Source organism: Neurospora crassa, linkage group IV, assembly GCF_000182925.2.
Source record: "Neurospora crassa OR74A linkage group IV, whole genome shotgun sequence".
NCBI classification, from domain to species: domain Eukaryota; kingdom Fungi; phylum Ascomycota; class Sordariomycetes; order Sordariales; family Sordariaceae; genus Neurospora; species Neurospora crassa.
The window spans coordinates 256,546-267,220 of record NC_026504.1 but is presented as its reverse complement, the minus strand read 5'-3'; the positions used below and the strand labels follow the sequence as shown (position 1 = coordinate 267,220).

At 53.6% G+C, this 10,675-nt stretch overlaps 4 protein-coding genes across 4 annotated transcripts; 3 read left to right on the top strand and 1 right to left on the bottom strand.

Annotated features, from left to right (window-relative positions):
- Window positions 1-1,302: 1,302 nt before the first annotated feature.
- Window positions 1,303-1,759, bottom strand: NCU07616 (hypothetical protein; the record flags this gene model as incomplete). The annotated part of the gene is made up of 2 exons (XM_957757.1): window positions 1,303-1,619; window positions 1,705-1,759. 2 exons carry the CDS (start codon window positions 1,757-1,759, stop codon window positions 1,303-1,305), a joined length of 372 nt encoding a protein of 123 aa, XP_962850.1.
- A 1,434-nt stretch (window positions 1,760-3,193) lies between these two features.
- Window positions 3,194-3,787, top strand: NCU07615 (hypothetical protein; the record flags this gene model as incomplete). Its single annotated transcript, XM_957756.1, has 1 exon — window positions 3,194-3,787. One exon carries the CDS (start codon window positions 3,194-3,196, stop codon window positions 3,785-3,787), a length of 594 nt encoding a protein of 197 aa, XP_962849.1.
- A 1,423-nt stretch (window positions 3,788-5,210) lies between these two features.
- On the top strand, window positions 5,211-6,773 carry NCU07614 (hypothetical protein; the record flags this gene model as incomplete). Its single annotated transcript, XM_957755.2, has 2 exons — window positions 5,211-5,345; window positions 5,916-6,773. The coding sequence occupies 2 exons, from the start codon at window positions 5,211-5,213 to the stop codon at window positions 6,300-6,302; spliced, it is 522 nt and encodes a 173-aa protein (XP_962848.1). The 3' UTR covers window positions 6,303-6,773.
- Window positions 6,774-7,482: 709 nt separating this feature from the next.
- On the top strand, window positions 7,483-8,916 carry NCU07613 (hypothetical protein; the record flags this gene model as incomplete). The annotated part of the gene is made up of 5 exons (XM_957754.1): window positions 7,483-7,526; window positions 8,013-8,168; window positions 8,223-8,302; window positions 8,624-8,777; window positions 8,910-8,916. The coding sequence occupies 5 exons, from the start codon at window positions 7,483-7,485 to the stop codon at window positions 8,914-8,916; spliced, it is 441 nt and encodes a 146-aa protein (XP_962847.1).
- Between the last annotated feature and the right edge of the window lie 1,759 nt (window positions 8,917-10,675).

Below are 10,675 nucleotides of genomic sequence, written 5' to 3'. Positions count from 1 at the left end.
ACAATCGATGGACCACACTCACCACCTCAGCTGCCGTCAGTCACAGAATTGGGCCGGCGGTCTGCCGCAGACGGATGGACTCTCTCTCTCTCTCTCTCTCTCCCCCTTTTGCCAACTGCAGTCCGTGAGGGTGGTGGTCATTGTCGCACCTGCCTGCCATTCACAGTCATTCGGTGAAGCATTCGTCATCTCGTGAAAACTCTGACTGAGCTCCTTCCATCTTTGTGGGTCGTTCACATCATCAATCACTGCGCACTGCAGAGTTTGAAGCTCATGGTGAGGAAGGCGCGCTCATGCAGTGGTTCTTCCGGCAAGCTGCCTGCTTGAGCTGGAGCTTCCGTCGAGTACCTACCTAGGAAGAAGGACCCACTTGGAACTGCCCCTGCATCCAATCAAACTCAGATGAGATCAGGCACCGACGGCTCGTGACGGTTCTTCGTCAGCCGCCAGCTCCCAAATGACCCCACTTCCACTTGGCAACCCGTTCATCTGATTGCCAGACGGGATGAGCCAAACCAGACCCTGACTGCATCGATTCAGTTCTTGCTTCCCGCTTGTCTCGAATCTTTCAGTGGACAATTCCAATCCATTCTCGACATTGGCCACTGACCGTTCGCCATTGCTCGAACCCCCACCACATTTTCTGTTTTCGTCCCTTTTTCTTTTCTTTCTTTTTCTTTTTTTTTCTTTCTTTTTATGCCCTTAATTCTCCCGTCTCATCGCACTTGATCAAGACACGATCAAAAGACCCTATTTCGAGGTGGAACATGCGCAACATGTTACGCAGACGTGCCAATCCATCACCCTCGCCTTCATCTCCCGGGTCGTAAGACGAGAAACGATGTCAGGACTGCAACACGAACAGAAGAGGTGGTGCTCGGCACCGATTTCCACTGGACGGCGACGTCAACAAGCCTGATCACGAACACGACGCTAGCCAGGGAATGACAGACGGACGGCATCGCCATTGCACAAAAAGGGCAAAAACGTCAAAATGCCAACAAAGTGCCCCTGTCCACTTGATTGTCGAGCTATTCATGGCTGAAATCAAGTTGCAGCCTTTGCACCACCACAGCACCAGGGGACTGCCCAGGGACGGGTACTGGCAACCAGGGACACCCAAGATGTCGGGATTAGTCGGTCGTTGGTGACGATAGAGGGCGGATCAAGACTCCAAACAGTCATGCAGGTACTATCCCAGACCAGCAGACAGACTGCTGCAAGCACTCAAAGCTCCATGTCCATTTTGGTAGTCTCTCAAGTCTCGCTCTCTCGCCCTCTCTCTGCTCTCTTGCCACAATCCTACGGCCGTACCCAGGAGAAAGCGTGCAGCCCAGATCCCACACGTTCCCGACATGCGTAGTGCTTGATGCTCTCTCTGTCTGCGCTATCTTTGCACCTTGCTGTCCCAGCAAGATCTCCACGATCCAACCACTGGGTATGCGAGGATCCAAGGCTAGCAGCCTTATTGCGGCAAGGTGCTCGATTCAATCTGAAGGCATGTATCATCCCGTCAGTAGGGCTCTTGGAATGGCAGGGTGAAGAAGCAATTTTTAGCCTATACATGCTGCTACCCCAGGTCACTGCCCCCCTGTCGCTGAAGAGGCACTCGACTGGTGCTGTACAATACCGGTCAGTATTGTACATACACAGGACCCTTGGGTCGCACCGCCGTCCACATTGTGCACTGCAACTGTACAGTACCTCGACAGCCCAGGTTCGTAGGCCTGCTTGAACCATATCGCTGGATCCTCGCCATGATTTCCGTCCTCGCCTTGGTGTAGCAATTGGACCTGCCCCTGGGTAAAAATCCTGAAAGTACATTGTCATCAGGTTTTCATCTGACTAATTTCCAGGCTGGTGGTCTCGGTCGACTTACAACCTAAAGCAGTTCTACCATAGTGGCTGGCATGCCTCGACAAACTACCAAGAATTCACTAGCGCAGATCTCGTTCGGTAGTGATCCGGTGCAACCACCAGGGCAACATGTCGCAGATTTCGCAACTCTGCTGTCTGTCCCATGTCCTGCACCCAACCACAGTACAGGTACGTACCGAACGCGCCGCTCCCACGCGCTCTTTCGTCGCTTGATTCGTCTTCAGGCCAGGACGCTAACCGGTTCTTCCAGGAGACTGCTCGCTGATGTGAAATCCTTTTCTGAGAAAAGGGTTTACTACTTGACCACCCAGGAACGTGGCCTATCCCGCCCGTTTGGATAAACCGGCGCCATCCACAGGCTCTACACCACACTACAGGCAATTACCGGGATTTTTATCGCTGAATTGGTTGGTTGCCAGGCACAGCCTTGTTACCGTCCGGCACGGTCGGCCGAGTCCGTTGTCAGATGCGCCTCCGCATTGCGAGCCGCCACAGACACACACACACACACACACAACCACACACATTGGAATTGCAACCATGTGCCGAGTCTTTCAGGCCAGTTTGGGCTTAATCCAGCGTGGCAACCCTCTGGCGATCTGCAAGAAAGTTGCTGAATGCCATGTGCGTACGGCAAATCGACACGCCTTTCAACCCATCAACGGGACACATCAGGACGGCGGGAACGCGCCCCGCTAACCGGTTGCCGATCCTCGAGTCAGCCAAAGGCATGTTTTGACGATTAGGGCTTCCGCCACAGCTTCACCACAACAGGGCCGACCTGGCTTTGGCTGTCAGGGTTCGCATGCCGACTGGATCGACCTTGTCTGCCGCCCTATATAGGCAGTCAATCGGGGAGACCAGGCTTGAAACACATCAACGGCCGTACCCAACCTCCAATCCCGGACTTATCGAGTACCTCGCAATGTCAAGTTTCACCACCAATGCAGACGCGTACGCAGGCGCAGGCGCCCCCTTTTTAGTACACACATGTCGACTTCCGATAGAGCGTCCATCTGCGTGCGGTGCGCCTCATCGGCTCTTGAAACACCATCTTGTATTCCTCGGGTCAGCTACCAAGCTTTTCTCTCGCTTTTCTTATCAACACGCGGCTTTCGTATGTCCGGCAAGTTGCTGGTCAGTGTGCCAATCAGGCCGTTGTGTTATTGTGGTTCTCGTCATCGAGCCTGCTTATGATGGTTAATGGAGCCTTCAGACCATGCATGCCCTCTGACTTCATTTCGGTATTCCTGCAACGAAACCAGGTACACTCTGTCGAGCTGCGCAACACGCTTTCAGTGCCGGGTGTGGCAACATGCGTAAACACTGCTCCGACTTCATCGCAGCACCTGCCGTACCTCGAAAATGCGCTAAGTACTGTCATCTCAACCTGCACGTAGCCGCAAGCCCACTTCATCTCCTCTCCCCCTTCGATCCTGCAGTAATGCGAGCACTATATATTGTGTATGCGCTGCCGATTACGAGCTCTTACGTCCGTATGACACAGCTCAGCGGGAACCGCAGCGGCTCGGTGTCACCATGTTCTAGTGTCAAATTGGGGAAACAAAGTCTTGCCTTGCTCTCTTCTCCCCAAGGACAGTGCCGCTTATCTGTTTCTCTCAACATCACTCGGGCAAGTTTGATAGAACCCAGGAAGCGGACCTTTGCCCCGATCGTCAGCCGATATACGCCACCAACATGGAAGGCCTCGTCAGGCTTCTCGACGACAAATACTCCGAACACTCGTATCAGCGCTATCACGGGACTGGACGGTGGCATCGTGATCGGTTTCTTCAACGTGCTGCTCGTCAACTACAAGGCCAAAACCTTATGTCGCTTTCCAACACCTTTCACCATGCCACGGCGGGTGCCTCGAATGCTAAATCTCAGACATTATTCCGTTGTGTGAGCGATACCGGATCTTATTCCTTGCGCCTGCATGGTCTCATTACAAGGAACTATCGGCTCGATCACGTTTCTGCTGGAGGGCCACAGCCTGCTGGTGTGGTTTTGTTCCTTTGAGTCAAGAACCGTTCCAGATCAACAGATACGGTGGGGTGGGGTGGGTAGTAGCGGGAGGGCGCATCGCGCTCAAACGGAGCGGTAAAAGAGCAACAGTACGTGGGAAACGGTATTGCTACGTTGCCAATTTGATTGGCCGTCCGATCCGCGTTGTTTCGACCGGCAGTGTGTCTCAGTATGCATTTCTTGGTTCCGCTGATGATCAGGATCCAGCGGCTCGACTGCAACCGGTTTCTGAAAAAAAGAAAAAGAAAAAACGGAGGACGAAACGGCCATGGCACTGTCAACCGCCGAGATGAACCCCTAGCCAAAACTCTACGACTCAACCATAACCAAAGCACCGGGAGACTCCACAGATTTGAAGCATGATCATGCTCGTCCCCGCGTGTCTCTTCGTTCAGACGCAGATATCCGGGTTGAATCTTCCCGGACCAAGCAAACGTTCTGGCCAGCCGGCGAGATACATGACATGATGCAAACGCGCTCTATCGGGAGGTGTCCCCCTTGACTCGCAGTATCGGTACATGCTATACGGCAGGGAGGACCGCCATCAGTTAGGTGATCACCATGAGGCCTTGTCGGGAAAGAAGTGAATAACAAGTGCGGAGTTAAATCGAGCCGATAGCAGCGGGCAACCGCTGTAACGTTTTACGGGCCCTGTATGGGAGCTATAACAATCGCGTAGTGTTGCTTTCTCCCTCGACGACCGGGATATCACGGATCTCATGCTCGTTTTGACAGCTGGGATGATGGGTAGACAGAAAGTTACGCTCTGAACACTGAGCAGTCACGGCCACGAACTGTTTCCGAGGAGTGTGGATGGACACCGGATCGTTGACAGGGGCAAATGCGTGGGGTCTCGTTGTAGATCTCATCCAGACGGAAGGCATGCGGCAGCTCTCAGGGGGGAAGGACAGGCTGCTAACTCCACAGATCGAAACGGCATGCTGCTTGCGGCTTCTACACTAAGCCCACTGGCTCAAGCGGTCAGAACAGAGGAGGGCGAGTGGACGTTAACACGTGGATTCCTAGTCCGACGTTCGCACAGTCCCAAAACGGGCATGACTGGGAGATGAGTGCAACTCCATCGACTTTGCCCACCCCAAACACGGGCCCGAGACCGCCTCCTGTTTTTTTGTACGCCTTGATGAGTGTGGCCATTCACATCCCCTTTTGTGCATAGGTATTTGGTACACACAAGCAGTTCGGTGCCGAAGATGCTCTGCGATTGGCAAAATTTGCCCGGCTGGAGCTGCACTTTTTTATGAATAAGCGGCATGGCAAGCTGAAGGAAGATAATGTCTCTCACAATGGAGACTGCCTGCCGCAAAGCATGCTCCATCCGCGGCCCTTTGGCCCAGCTGGGCCCTCACCCGCCATCTATCGCTCGGTGGCTTGGCTTGCACAGGAAACCTATTTTGATGGCCCTTTCTCTCACAACCCCGGTGAGTCCTTCTGGGATTTTCCTAAGCATCCCAAACGAGCTCTTCGCATCATGTTACAAGAGCGCTTTGGGCCCATGGTTTTGTCGCTGTTGGGCCGTGTCGCCCGTTGGGACTGCCTTTTTGGTGTAAATGTGCCCTGTTTGCTGCAGCCGCCTCCGGAGGTCGCCCGGCCCTTCTCTCCCTCTCCATTCTCGTCTCGTGCGTGCGAGAGTGCGGAAGGATTTGATGGGGTATCCCTGCCACCGATGGTTGACCTGTGTTTGTGTTTCCTTTCCATTGCGGTTAAGCACCTGCCTCAACGGATACCGATGAGAAATTGACAAAGGAGGTGAGGGAGGTACAGCGCTGACAGACTTCACAGAAGGGTGGTTGTGGTAATCTCTGGGCTTGGTGCTAAGGCATTCGTTGCTTTTTTCTGCTCAAGGGTAGGTGTTCATTCGGAGCCCCCTTTTTTTGTGGTGGTCCTTTGCTCACCCCGGGGGGTGTGAAGCTGATAGAAACAGAAAATGGCCCAGCACGCTCGGATCTGGCTGGGGTTGGATGCATTGGGATGCATTGATCGCCGACCAGGAACGAGGTGCCCTGGTTATTTTGACGGCCCAAACCATATCGAGCAGTACGATTGCTGGGCTTTCCGATCCTAGCGTGCGCCCATCTACCCAAGAGCTGGCTCGCTGCTGGCTCGCGCTGGCTCGCTCGGACTGGCTGTCCACTGGGGGGCAGCCCCCTCGCGAACCATGGTGCCCGAGCGCTTTCAGTTCGGGGACATGTGAAGCCTCTACACTAGTGCCTCCTTTGGTCCCCGGCGCCAGCACTGGTGATCTCTTTGGCGGGGCTTGGCGCATGGGCACCCTGGACCAAGGCGACGTCAATCAACAAGACGGCGCAGCTGTCGTCACCGCTGTGGTCAAGTCGTCGACCATCACACTGGAGCATCAGCATCCCGCGACCTACTAGTCACTAGCCAGGCGATAACGTGGCCATGGGGACCGGCTCTGAATCTGTCACTTTGCCGTGCGATCGGTCTCTTCATTGCACGCCAAACCCGCTGAATCGAAACAATCCGCCAGAAACCGCGCAATGTCAACAACACCGCGATGATGCACACCTCACCTCGTCTGGTTGGTTCCCCCACGGGGGCAGATGTGAACATGTTTGAGATGGCGATGTCGCCAAATGCGTCAGAAACGAGAACGCCAAACCTTAACCCAACTTCGGCAAATCTCTCCATGTACCTGAGGTATTCGATGGCCATCGCCGCCAGGAGGCCCGATATTACAAGCAACCCCCGGTCATCAACAAATGCATCAACTGCATCTTGAACTCAACGAACCCTCTGCAATATGCGGGCAATAGCTCCCCGGTCACCAACACCCTGGCCAGTCTGGGTATTCAGAGTTGCTTTTGCCGCCTAGGCCCTTCAATAACCATACCCACCGCCAAGCCTCCAAAGATTTGGGGCGCATTTGCACACGCTTTCTCGTGTTATGTCGGCGATTCTGGCAGACTCTGTCCAACCTCATCAAACATTCCCAAAGAGAAAAAAAAAGGGTTAGGGTTTCGCCTTGCGTGTGTCACGTCGCGGCCAAGATGATGGCTCACTGTTGACAGTTGAATACCATTAGGACAGATCACACTTGTAGATCTCGCTTGGCAATGGGGTCCCCTTGCCCTGTCCTGGCAGCCCGCTCGATCTGGGTCAGGGATGGTAGCCATAACTCTTTCGGGGTTTTTAACCCAATCACACGATATTACTCCACTCATATCTTGGGGGATCGCATAGATCGAGAGTCGGCTCCCAATACTGCTTGCTTGGGGAGGTGAGATGTAGTTGTGATGCACACGCCTGAGATGGCTTAGGTTGGATCATTGTCTATCCTTATCAATCCATTTTCCGTGTCCTCTGGAAAGAGAAGGCCTGAGCCCATCGAGAAATCACAAGTTCTGACGATGATGATCATACCTTTGGACATCCTTTTCGATGCTTGCCTGCCGCTAACGAAACCAGAAGCAGAGAGACGACATGGTCGTTGTCTTGCATGCAATTCCTTGCCGAAGGATTCGAACTTTGCTATTTTCTTCTCCTGTTTCCCTGGTGAGCGGTGGGATGGTGGGAATTTCCTGTCAACCCGCCAGAATGGATCAAGACCACCGACCAGCCCGACAGGGGTTCGATTACAGGTACGAGGAACCTTCCCTGACCTAGCCATGTCTCTCCTTAAAAGGATGTGCAAGAGTGTTGGTCACTCTCGTCACTCTCGCCGGTCACATCCCCATCCACATTTCCCATTTTAGTACTTTTGCCACCTCCATTTCCATGTTCTATCTAATCTCTCGATGTCGGTTATGGGGATGGTACAGATGAGGATTATCCAGGCCAAAGCATGGTGCATGGCAATTGGACCCCCTTGGTGAGCTGCGGGTCACGGTAGATGGCGCTAGCTTGATCTAGCTAGTGAGCCTTGGCCTTTCTCCCTCGCAGTCAACTGAGGCATCGGGGTGACAAAGGTTAGCGCGGTAAATTGACAAAGCGGGGTCCATAACCTAGTTCTGTGTACAAAAGATGAAGGTTTTCCTCACCATTCAAACCCTCAATATTGTATGGTGGAAGTACTGCGCTAACCGTTTACGTCTAGGATAGAGATGTACGCTACGCTACGTGTACAGGGTTGCTGGGCGCACTCTCAGTGGACAGATGGAGGATCCAGTTGCTCGGATTAGACCCTCTTGCAACGTTGTCGGGGGTGTGTGGGAAATTCTCCGGCAAGGGAGAGTGACATGGGAAGTGGTTCCCGATGAAATGTGGCCCAAGTGGACCGACCGGTGAGGAACCACATCGAGAACCAGGGGAAAATGCGGGAACAAGTGGGTCAACAGTCCGCAACTCCTCCTGAGTGGGTGTGGAGGGGGAGAAGATCCTACTGTCCACTGTCTCACGGTCAGTCCCAGCGGAAGGGGTAAGACAAAATGGGCGGAGACACAGGCGTCGGAATGTGCCGCCTTAATAGGCAGGACAAACAATGCTGCAACGAGAGGATCTGAGCCTGGGATCCGAAGCATTGGATACCAGACCTTTGGTAATTATCACGGTCCTGCCGTCCAGTGACGGATCACGGACGGATGTCGGATGTCAGACGGTCTCGAGTGGCGCTGGAGTTGAAGTTGAATGCCGATTCAGGTACCGGGTCTCAGTTTCGGTGAGGTGGGTAGGGGTTCTCTTGATGCATTCGATGGTACTCCTCGGCTCTCAAGAACTTGACCAAACCATGGAATTGCAGTGGTCCAATGGACCGATCCTATCGATGCGAATCGTCGGCCGATACGCAGACAGAGCGAGTTGGCTGATTGCCATGATGCCATGTTGGGCAGAATTCGCATGCTGGTTAGGATGGAATTGTTGGGCTTGTCGAGGAGTCAAAACCGGAAAGCGAGGTGAGTAAAGGTGGGATTGGGCTCGGTGGCACGAGCCAAGCTTCCATGGAAGACAATTCCGGCTGCCCTATTTGCCATGATTGCAATCTGCCTCACTTCTCCTCCCTGCTAACCTAACTCTTGTCGTGGCAGCGACTAAGTTGAGATCTCGATGACTTACAGATTGACCGCTCTTGGATATGACCCTGATTTGGGATTGCTGGATGAAATCTGGGCGCGCGAACCGCGGCAATCATTTGGCCAAGCTGTGATCAGGTTCCCACTGACCGAAAACTCCTGAACGCCTTCGGATCCGGAGGCTGGAGCTGGCACGTGGAAGTCACAAGCCTCACAAGACGCGCGGCGTGGATGGGAACGATGCTCCGTGCTTCATCAATCTTCATTCCGGCCGTTAGTCTCCGGATGAACATGTTGCCGAGCGATGAAGTCATCTTCATGGACGTGCAACAACTTTTTCAGCGTGCATCTGAAACGCATCCGAAACCATGGAAATCACCACATGGGAAAAGTTGTTTTGCGCTACTGTAAGTACCGCCTTTTTGGGATCTCGCTGCAGTAAATGCCATGCACGCGATCGTCGATGTATGCGTCCCACTGACATGGCGGACAGACTGGCATCGCATCGGAAAAGGAGCGAATGGGAGTCGACCGTTGGCCAGGACGGATCTGGGTTATGTACAGACGTTGCGCGCGCGTCCCGATGATATATCTTGCCGACAGATGACAGGGCAATGGGGGTGGTAACGTTTACTTTACTAACAAACCACTGATCCAGCTGATGTGCATACACACATCTCCACCCCATCGCATCGCGCATGCTCCTCATCGCGCAGAAATCAAGCACAGTATGCAAGTCCCGAAAAAAATCACGCAAGTGAGCAGTAGCTGATGAAATGCAGGCTAAAGCCGCATCAGCCCATTCATTCCATCTAAGCGGTGCCCATTTCTCTCTGTTGCCCAACTCGCGTCGATTCTAGCATCTCCGTTGACTAACCGTGGGTGCCATGCGGCGGCGGCCCAAATCCCGGGGAAGGTGAGTGGGAAGTTCACTCCGCCATTGAATGGGGCTCATCACGGTAGTGGGAGGGGACGGTAGTATGGTGACCCACCTAGTCGGTGAAGCACACGCCATGGAGTGGAAGTGGGTGAGGATCCATCCGGGGGGGGTCTACAAAAACAACACACAGCACAAGGCGTAGCGGGCCCTACCTATACTTGCATTCCAGCGTTGTTCTAGGTAGGCTAGCTTTTTCCCCAAGTGGCTGGTTCCCGGTCAGTTGTGGACGACGAAGATCGATCCTGACCGTTCTCTCCAAAAGCTTCGTTAGCTTCCAAGGTCAGTTAGTCAATCAGGTTCAAGTGAGCTGGCTTCGGACAACTCGCGACCGTTCATTCGCGGCGTACCTGAAAAGTGGAGTCTGGAAGGGAAATCTTCCTTCAGGACAAAAGCTCCGATGATTTTTTGACACTAACCGCAAATCTTTTCTTCACCGGTTTTTTCTTTAGCTCTCTTCTTAGCTTAGCTTAGCTCCGTCGCTCCAGCTGGCTCGCTCCAGCTCGCTCCCTTCGCCTCCTCCCAGCACAGCACAGCACAGCACAGCACAGCACAGCACCGTCCGTACAGCACAGCGGCGCACCGCACAACACAGCACGGCACCGCGCCGCACCAGATGTCCACGATGTTCCAGTTGTCGACTACCAGTTGTCCAGTAGGGGGTAGTGTACACGATACGGGCCTAGTTTTACCAAGCCGGAAATATGCCCCGACAGGAATAGCTCGGACTCGGAGTTTGATTTTTTAGTCTTTGTTTTGGTTAAACTTTCTTGTTTCTTTTTTGTTTTGCTTTGTTCCGGAACCGTTGGCTCCGTAGCTGGCTTGGCTGGTTACTTTGGTTTGA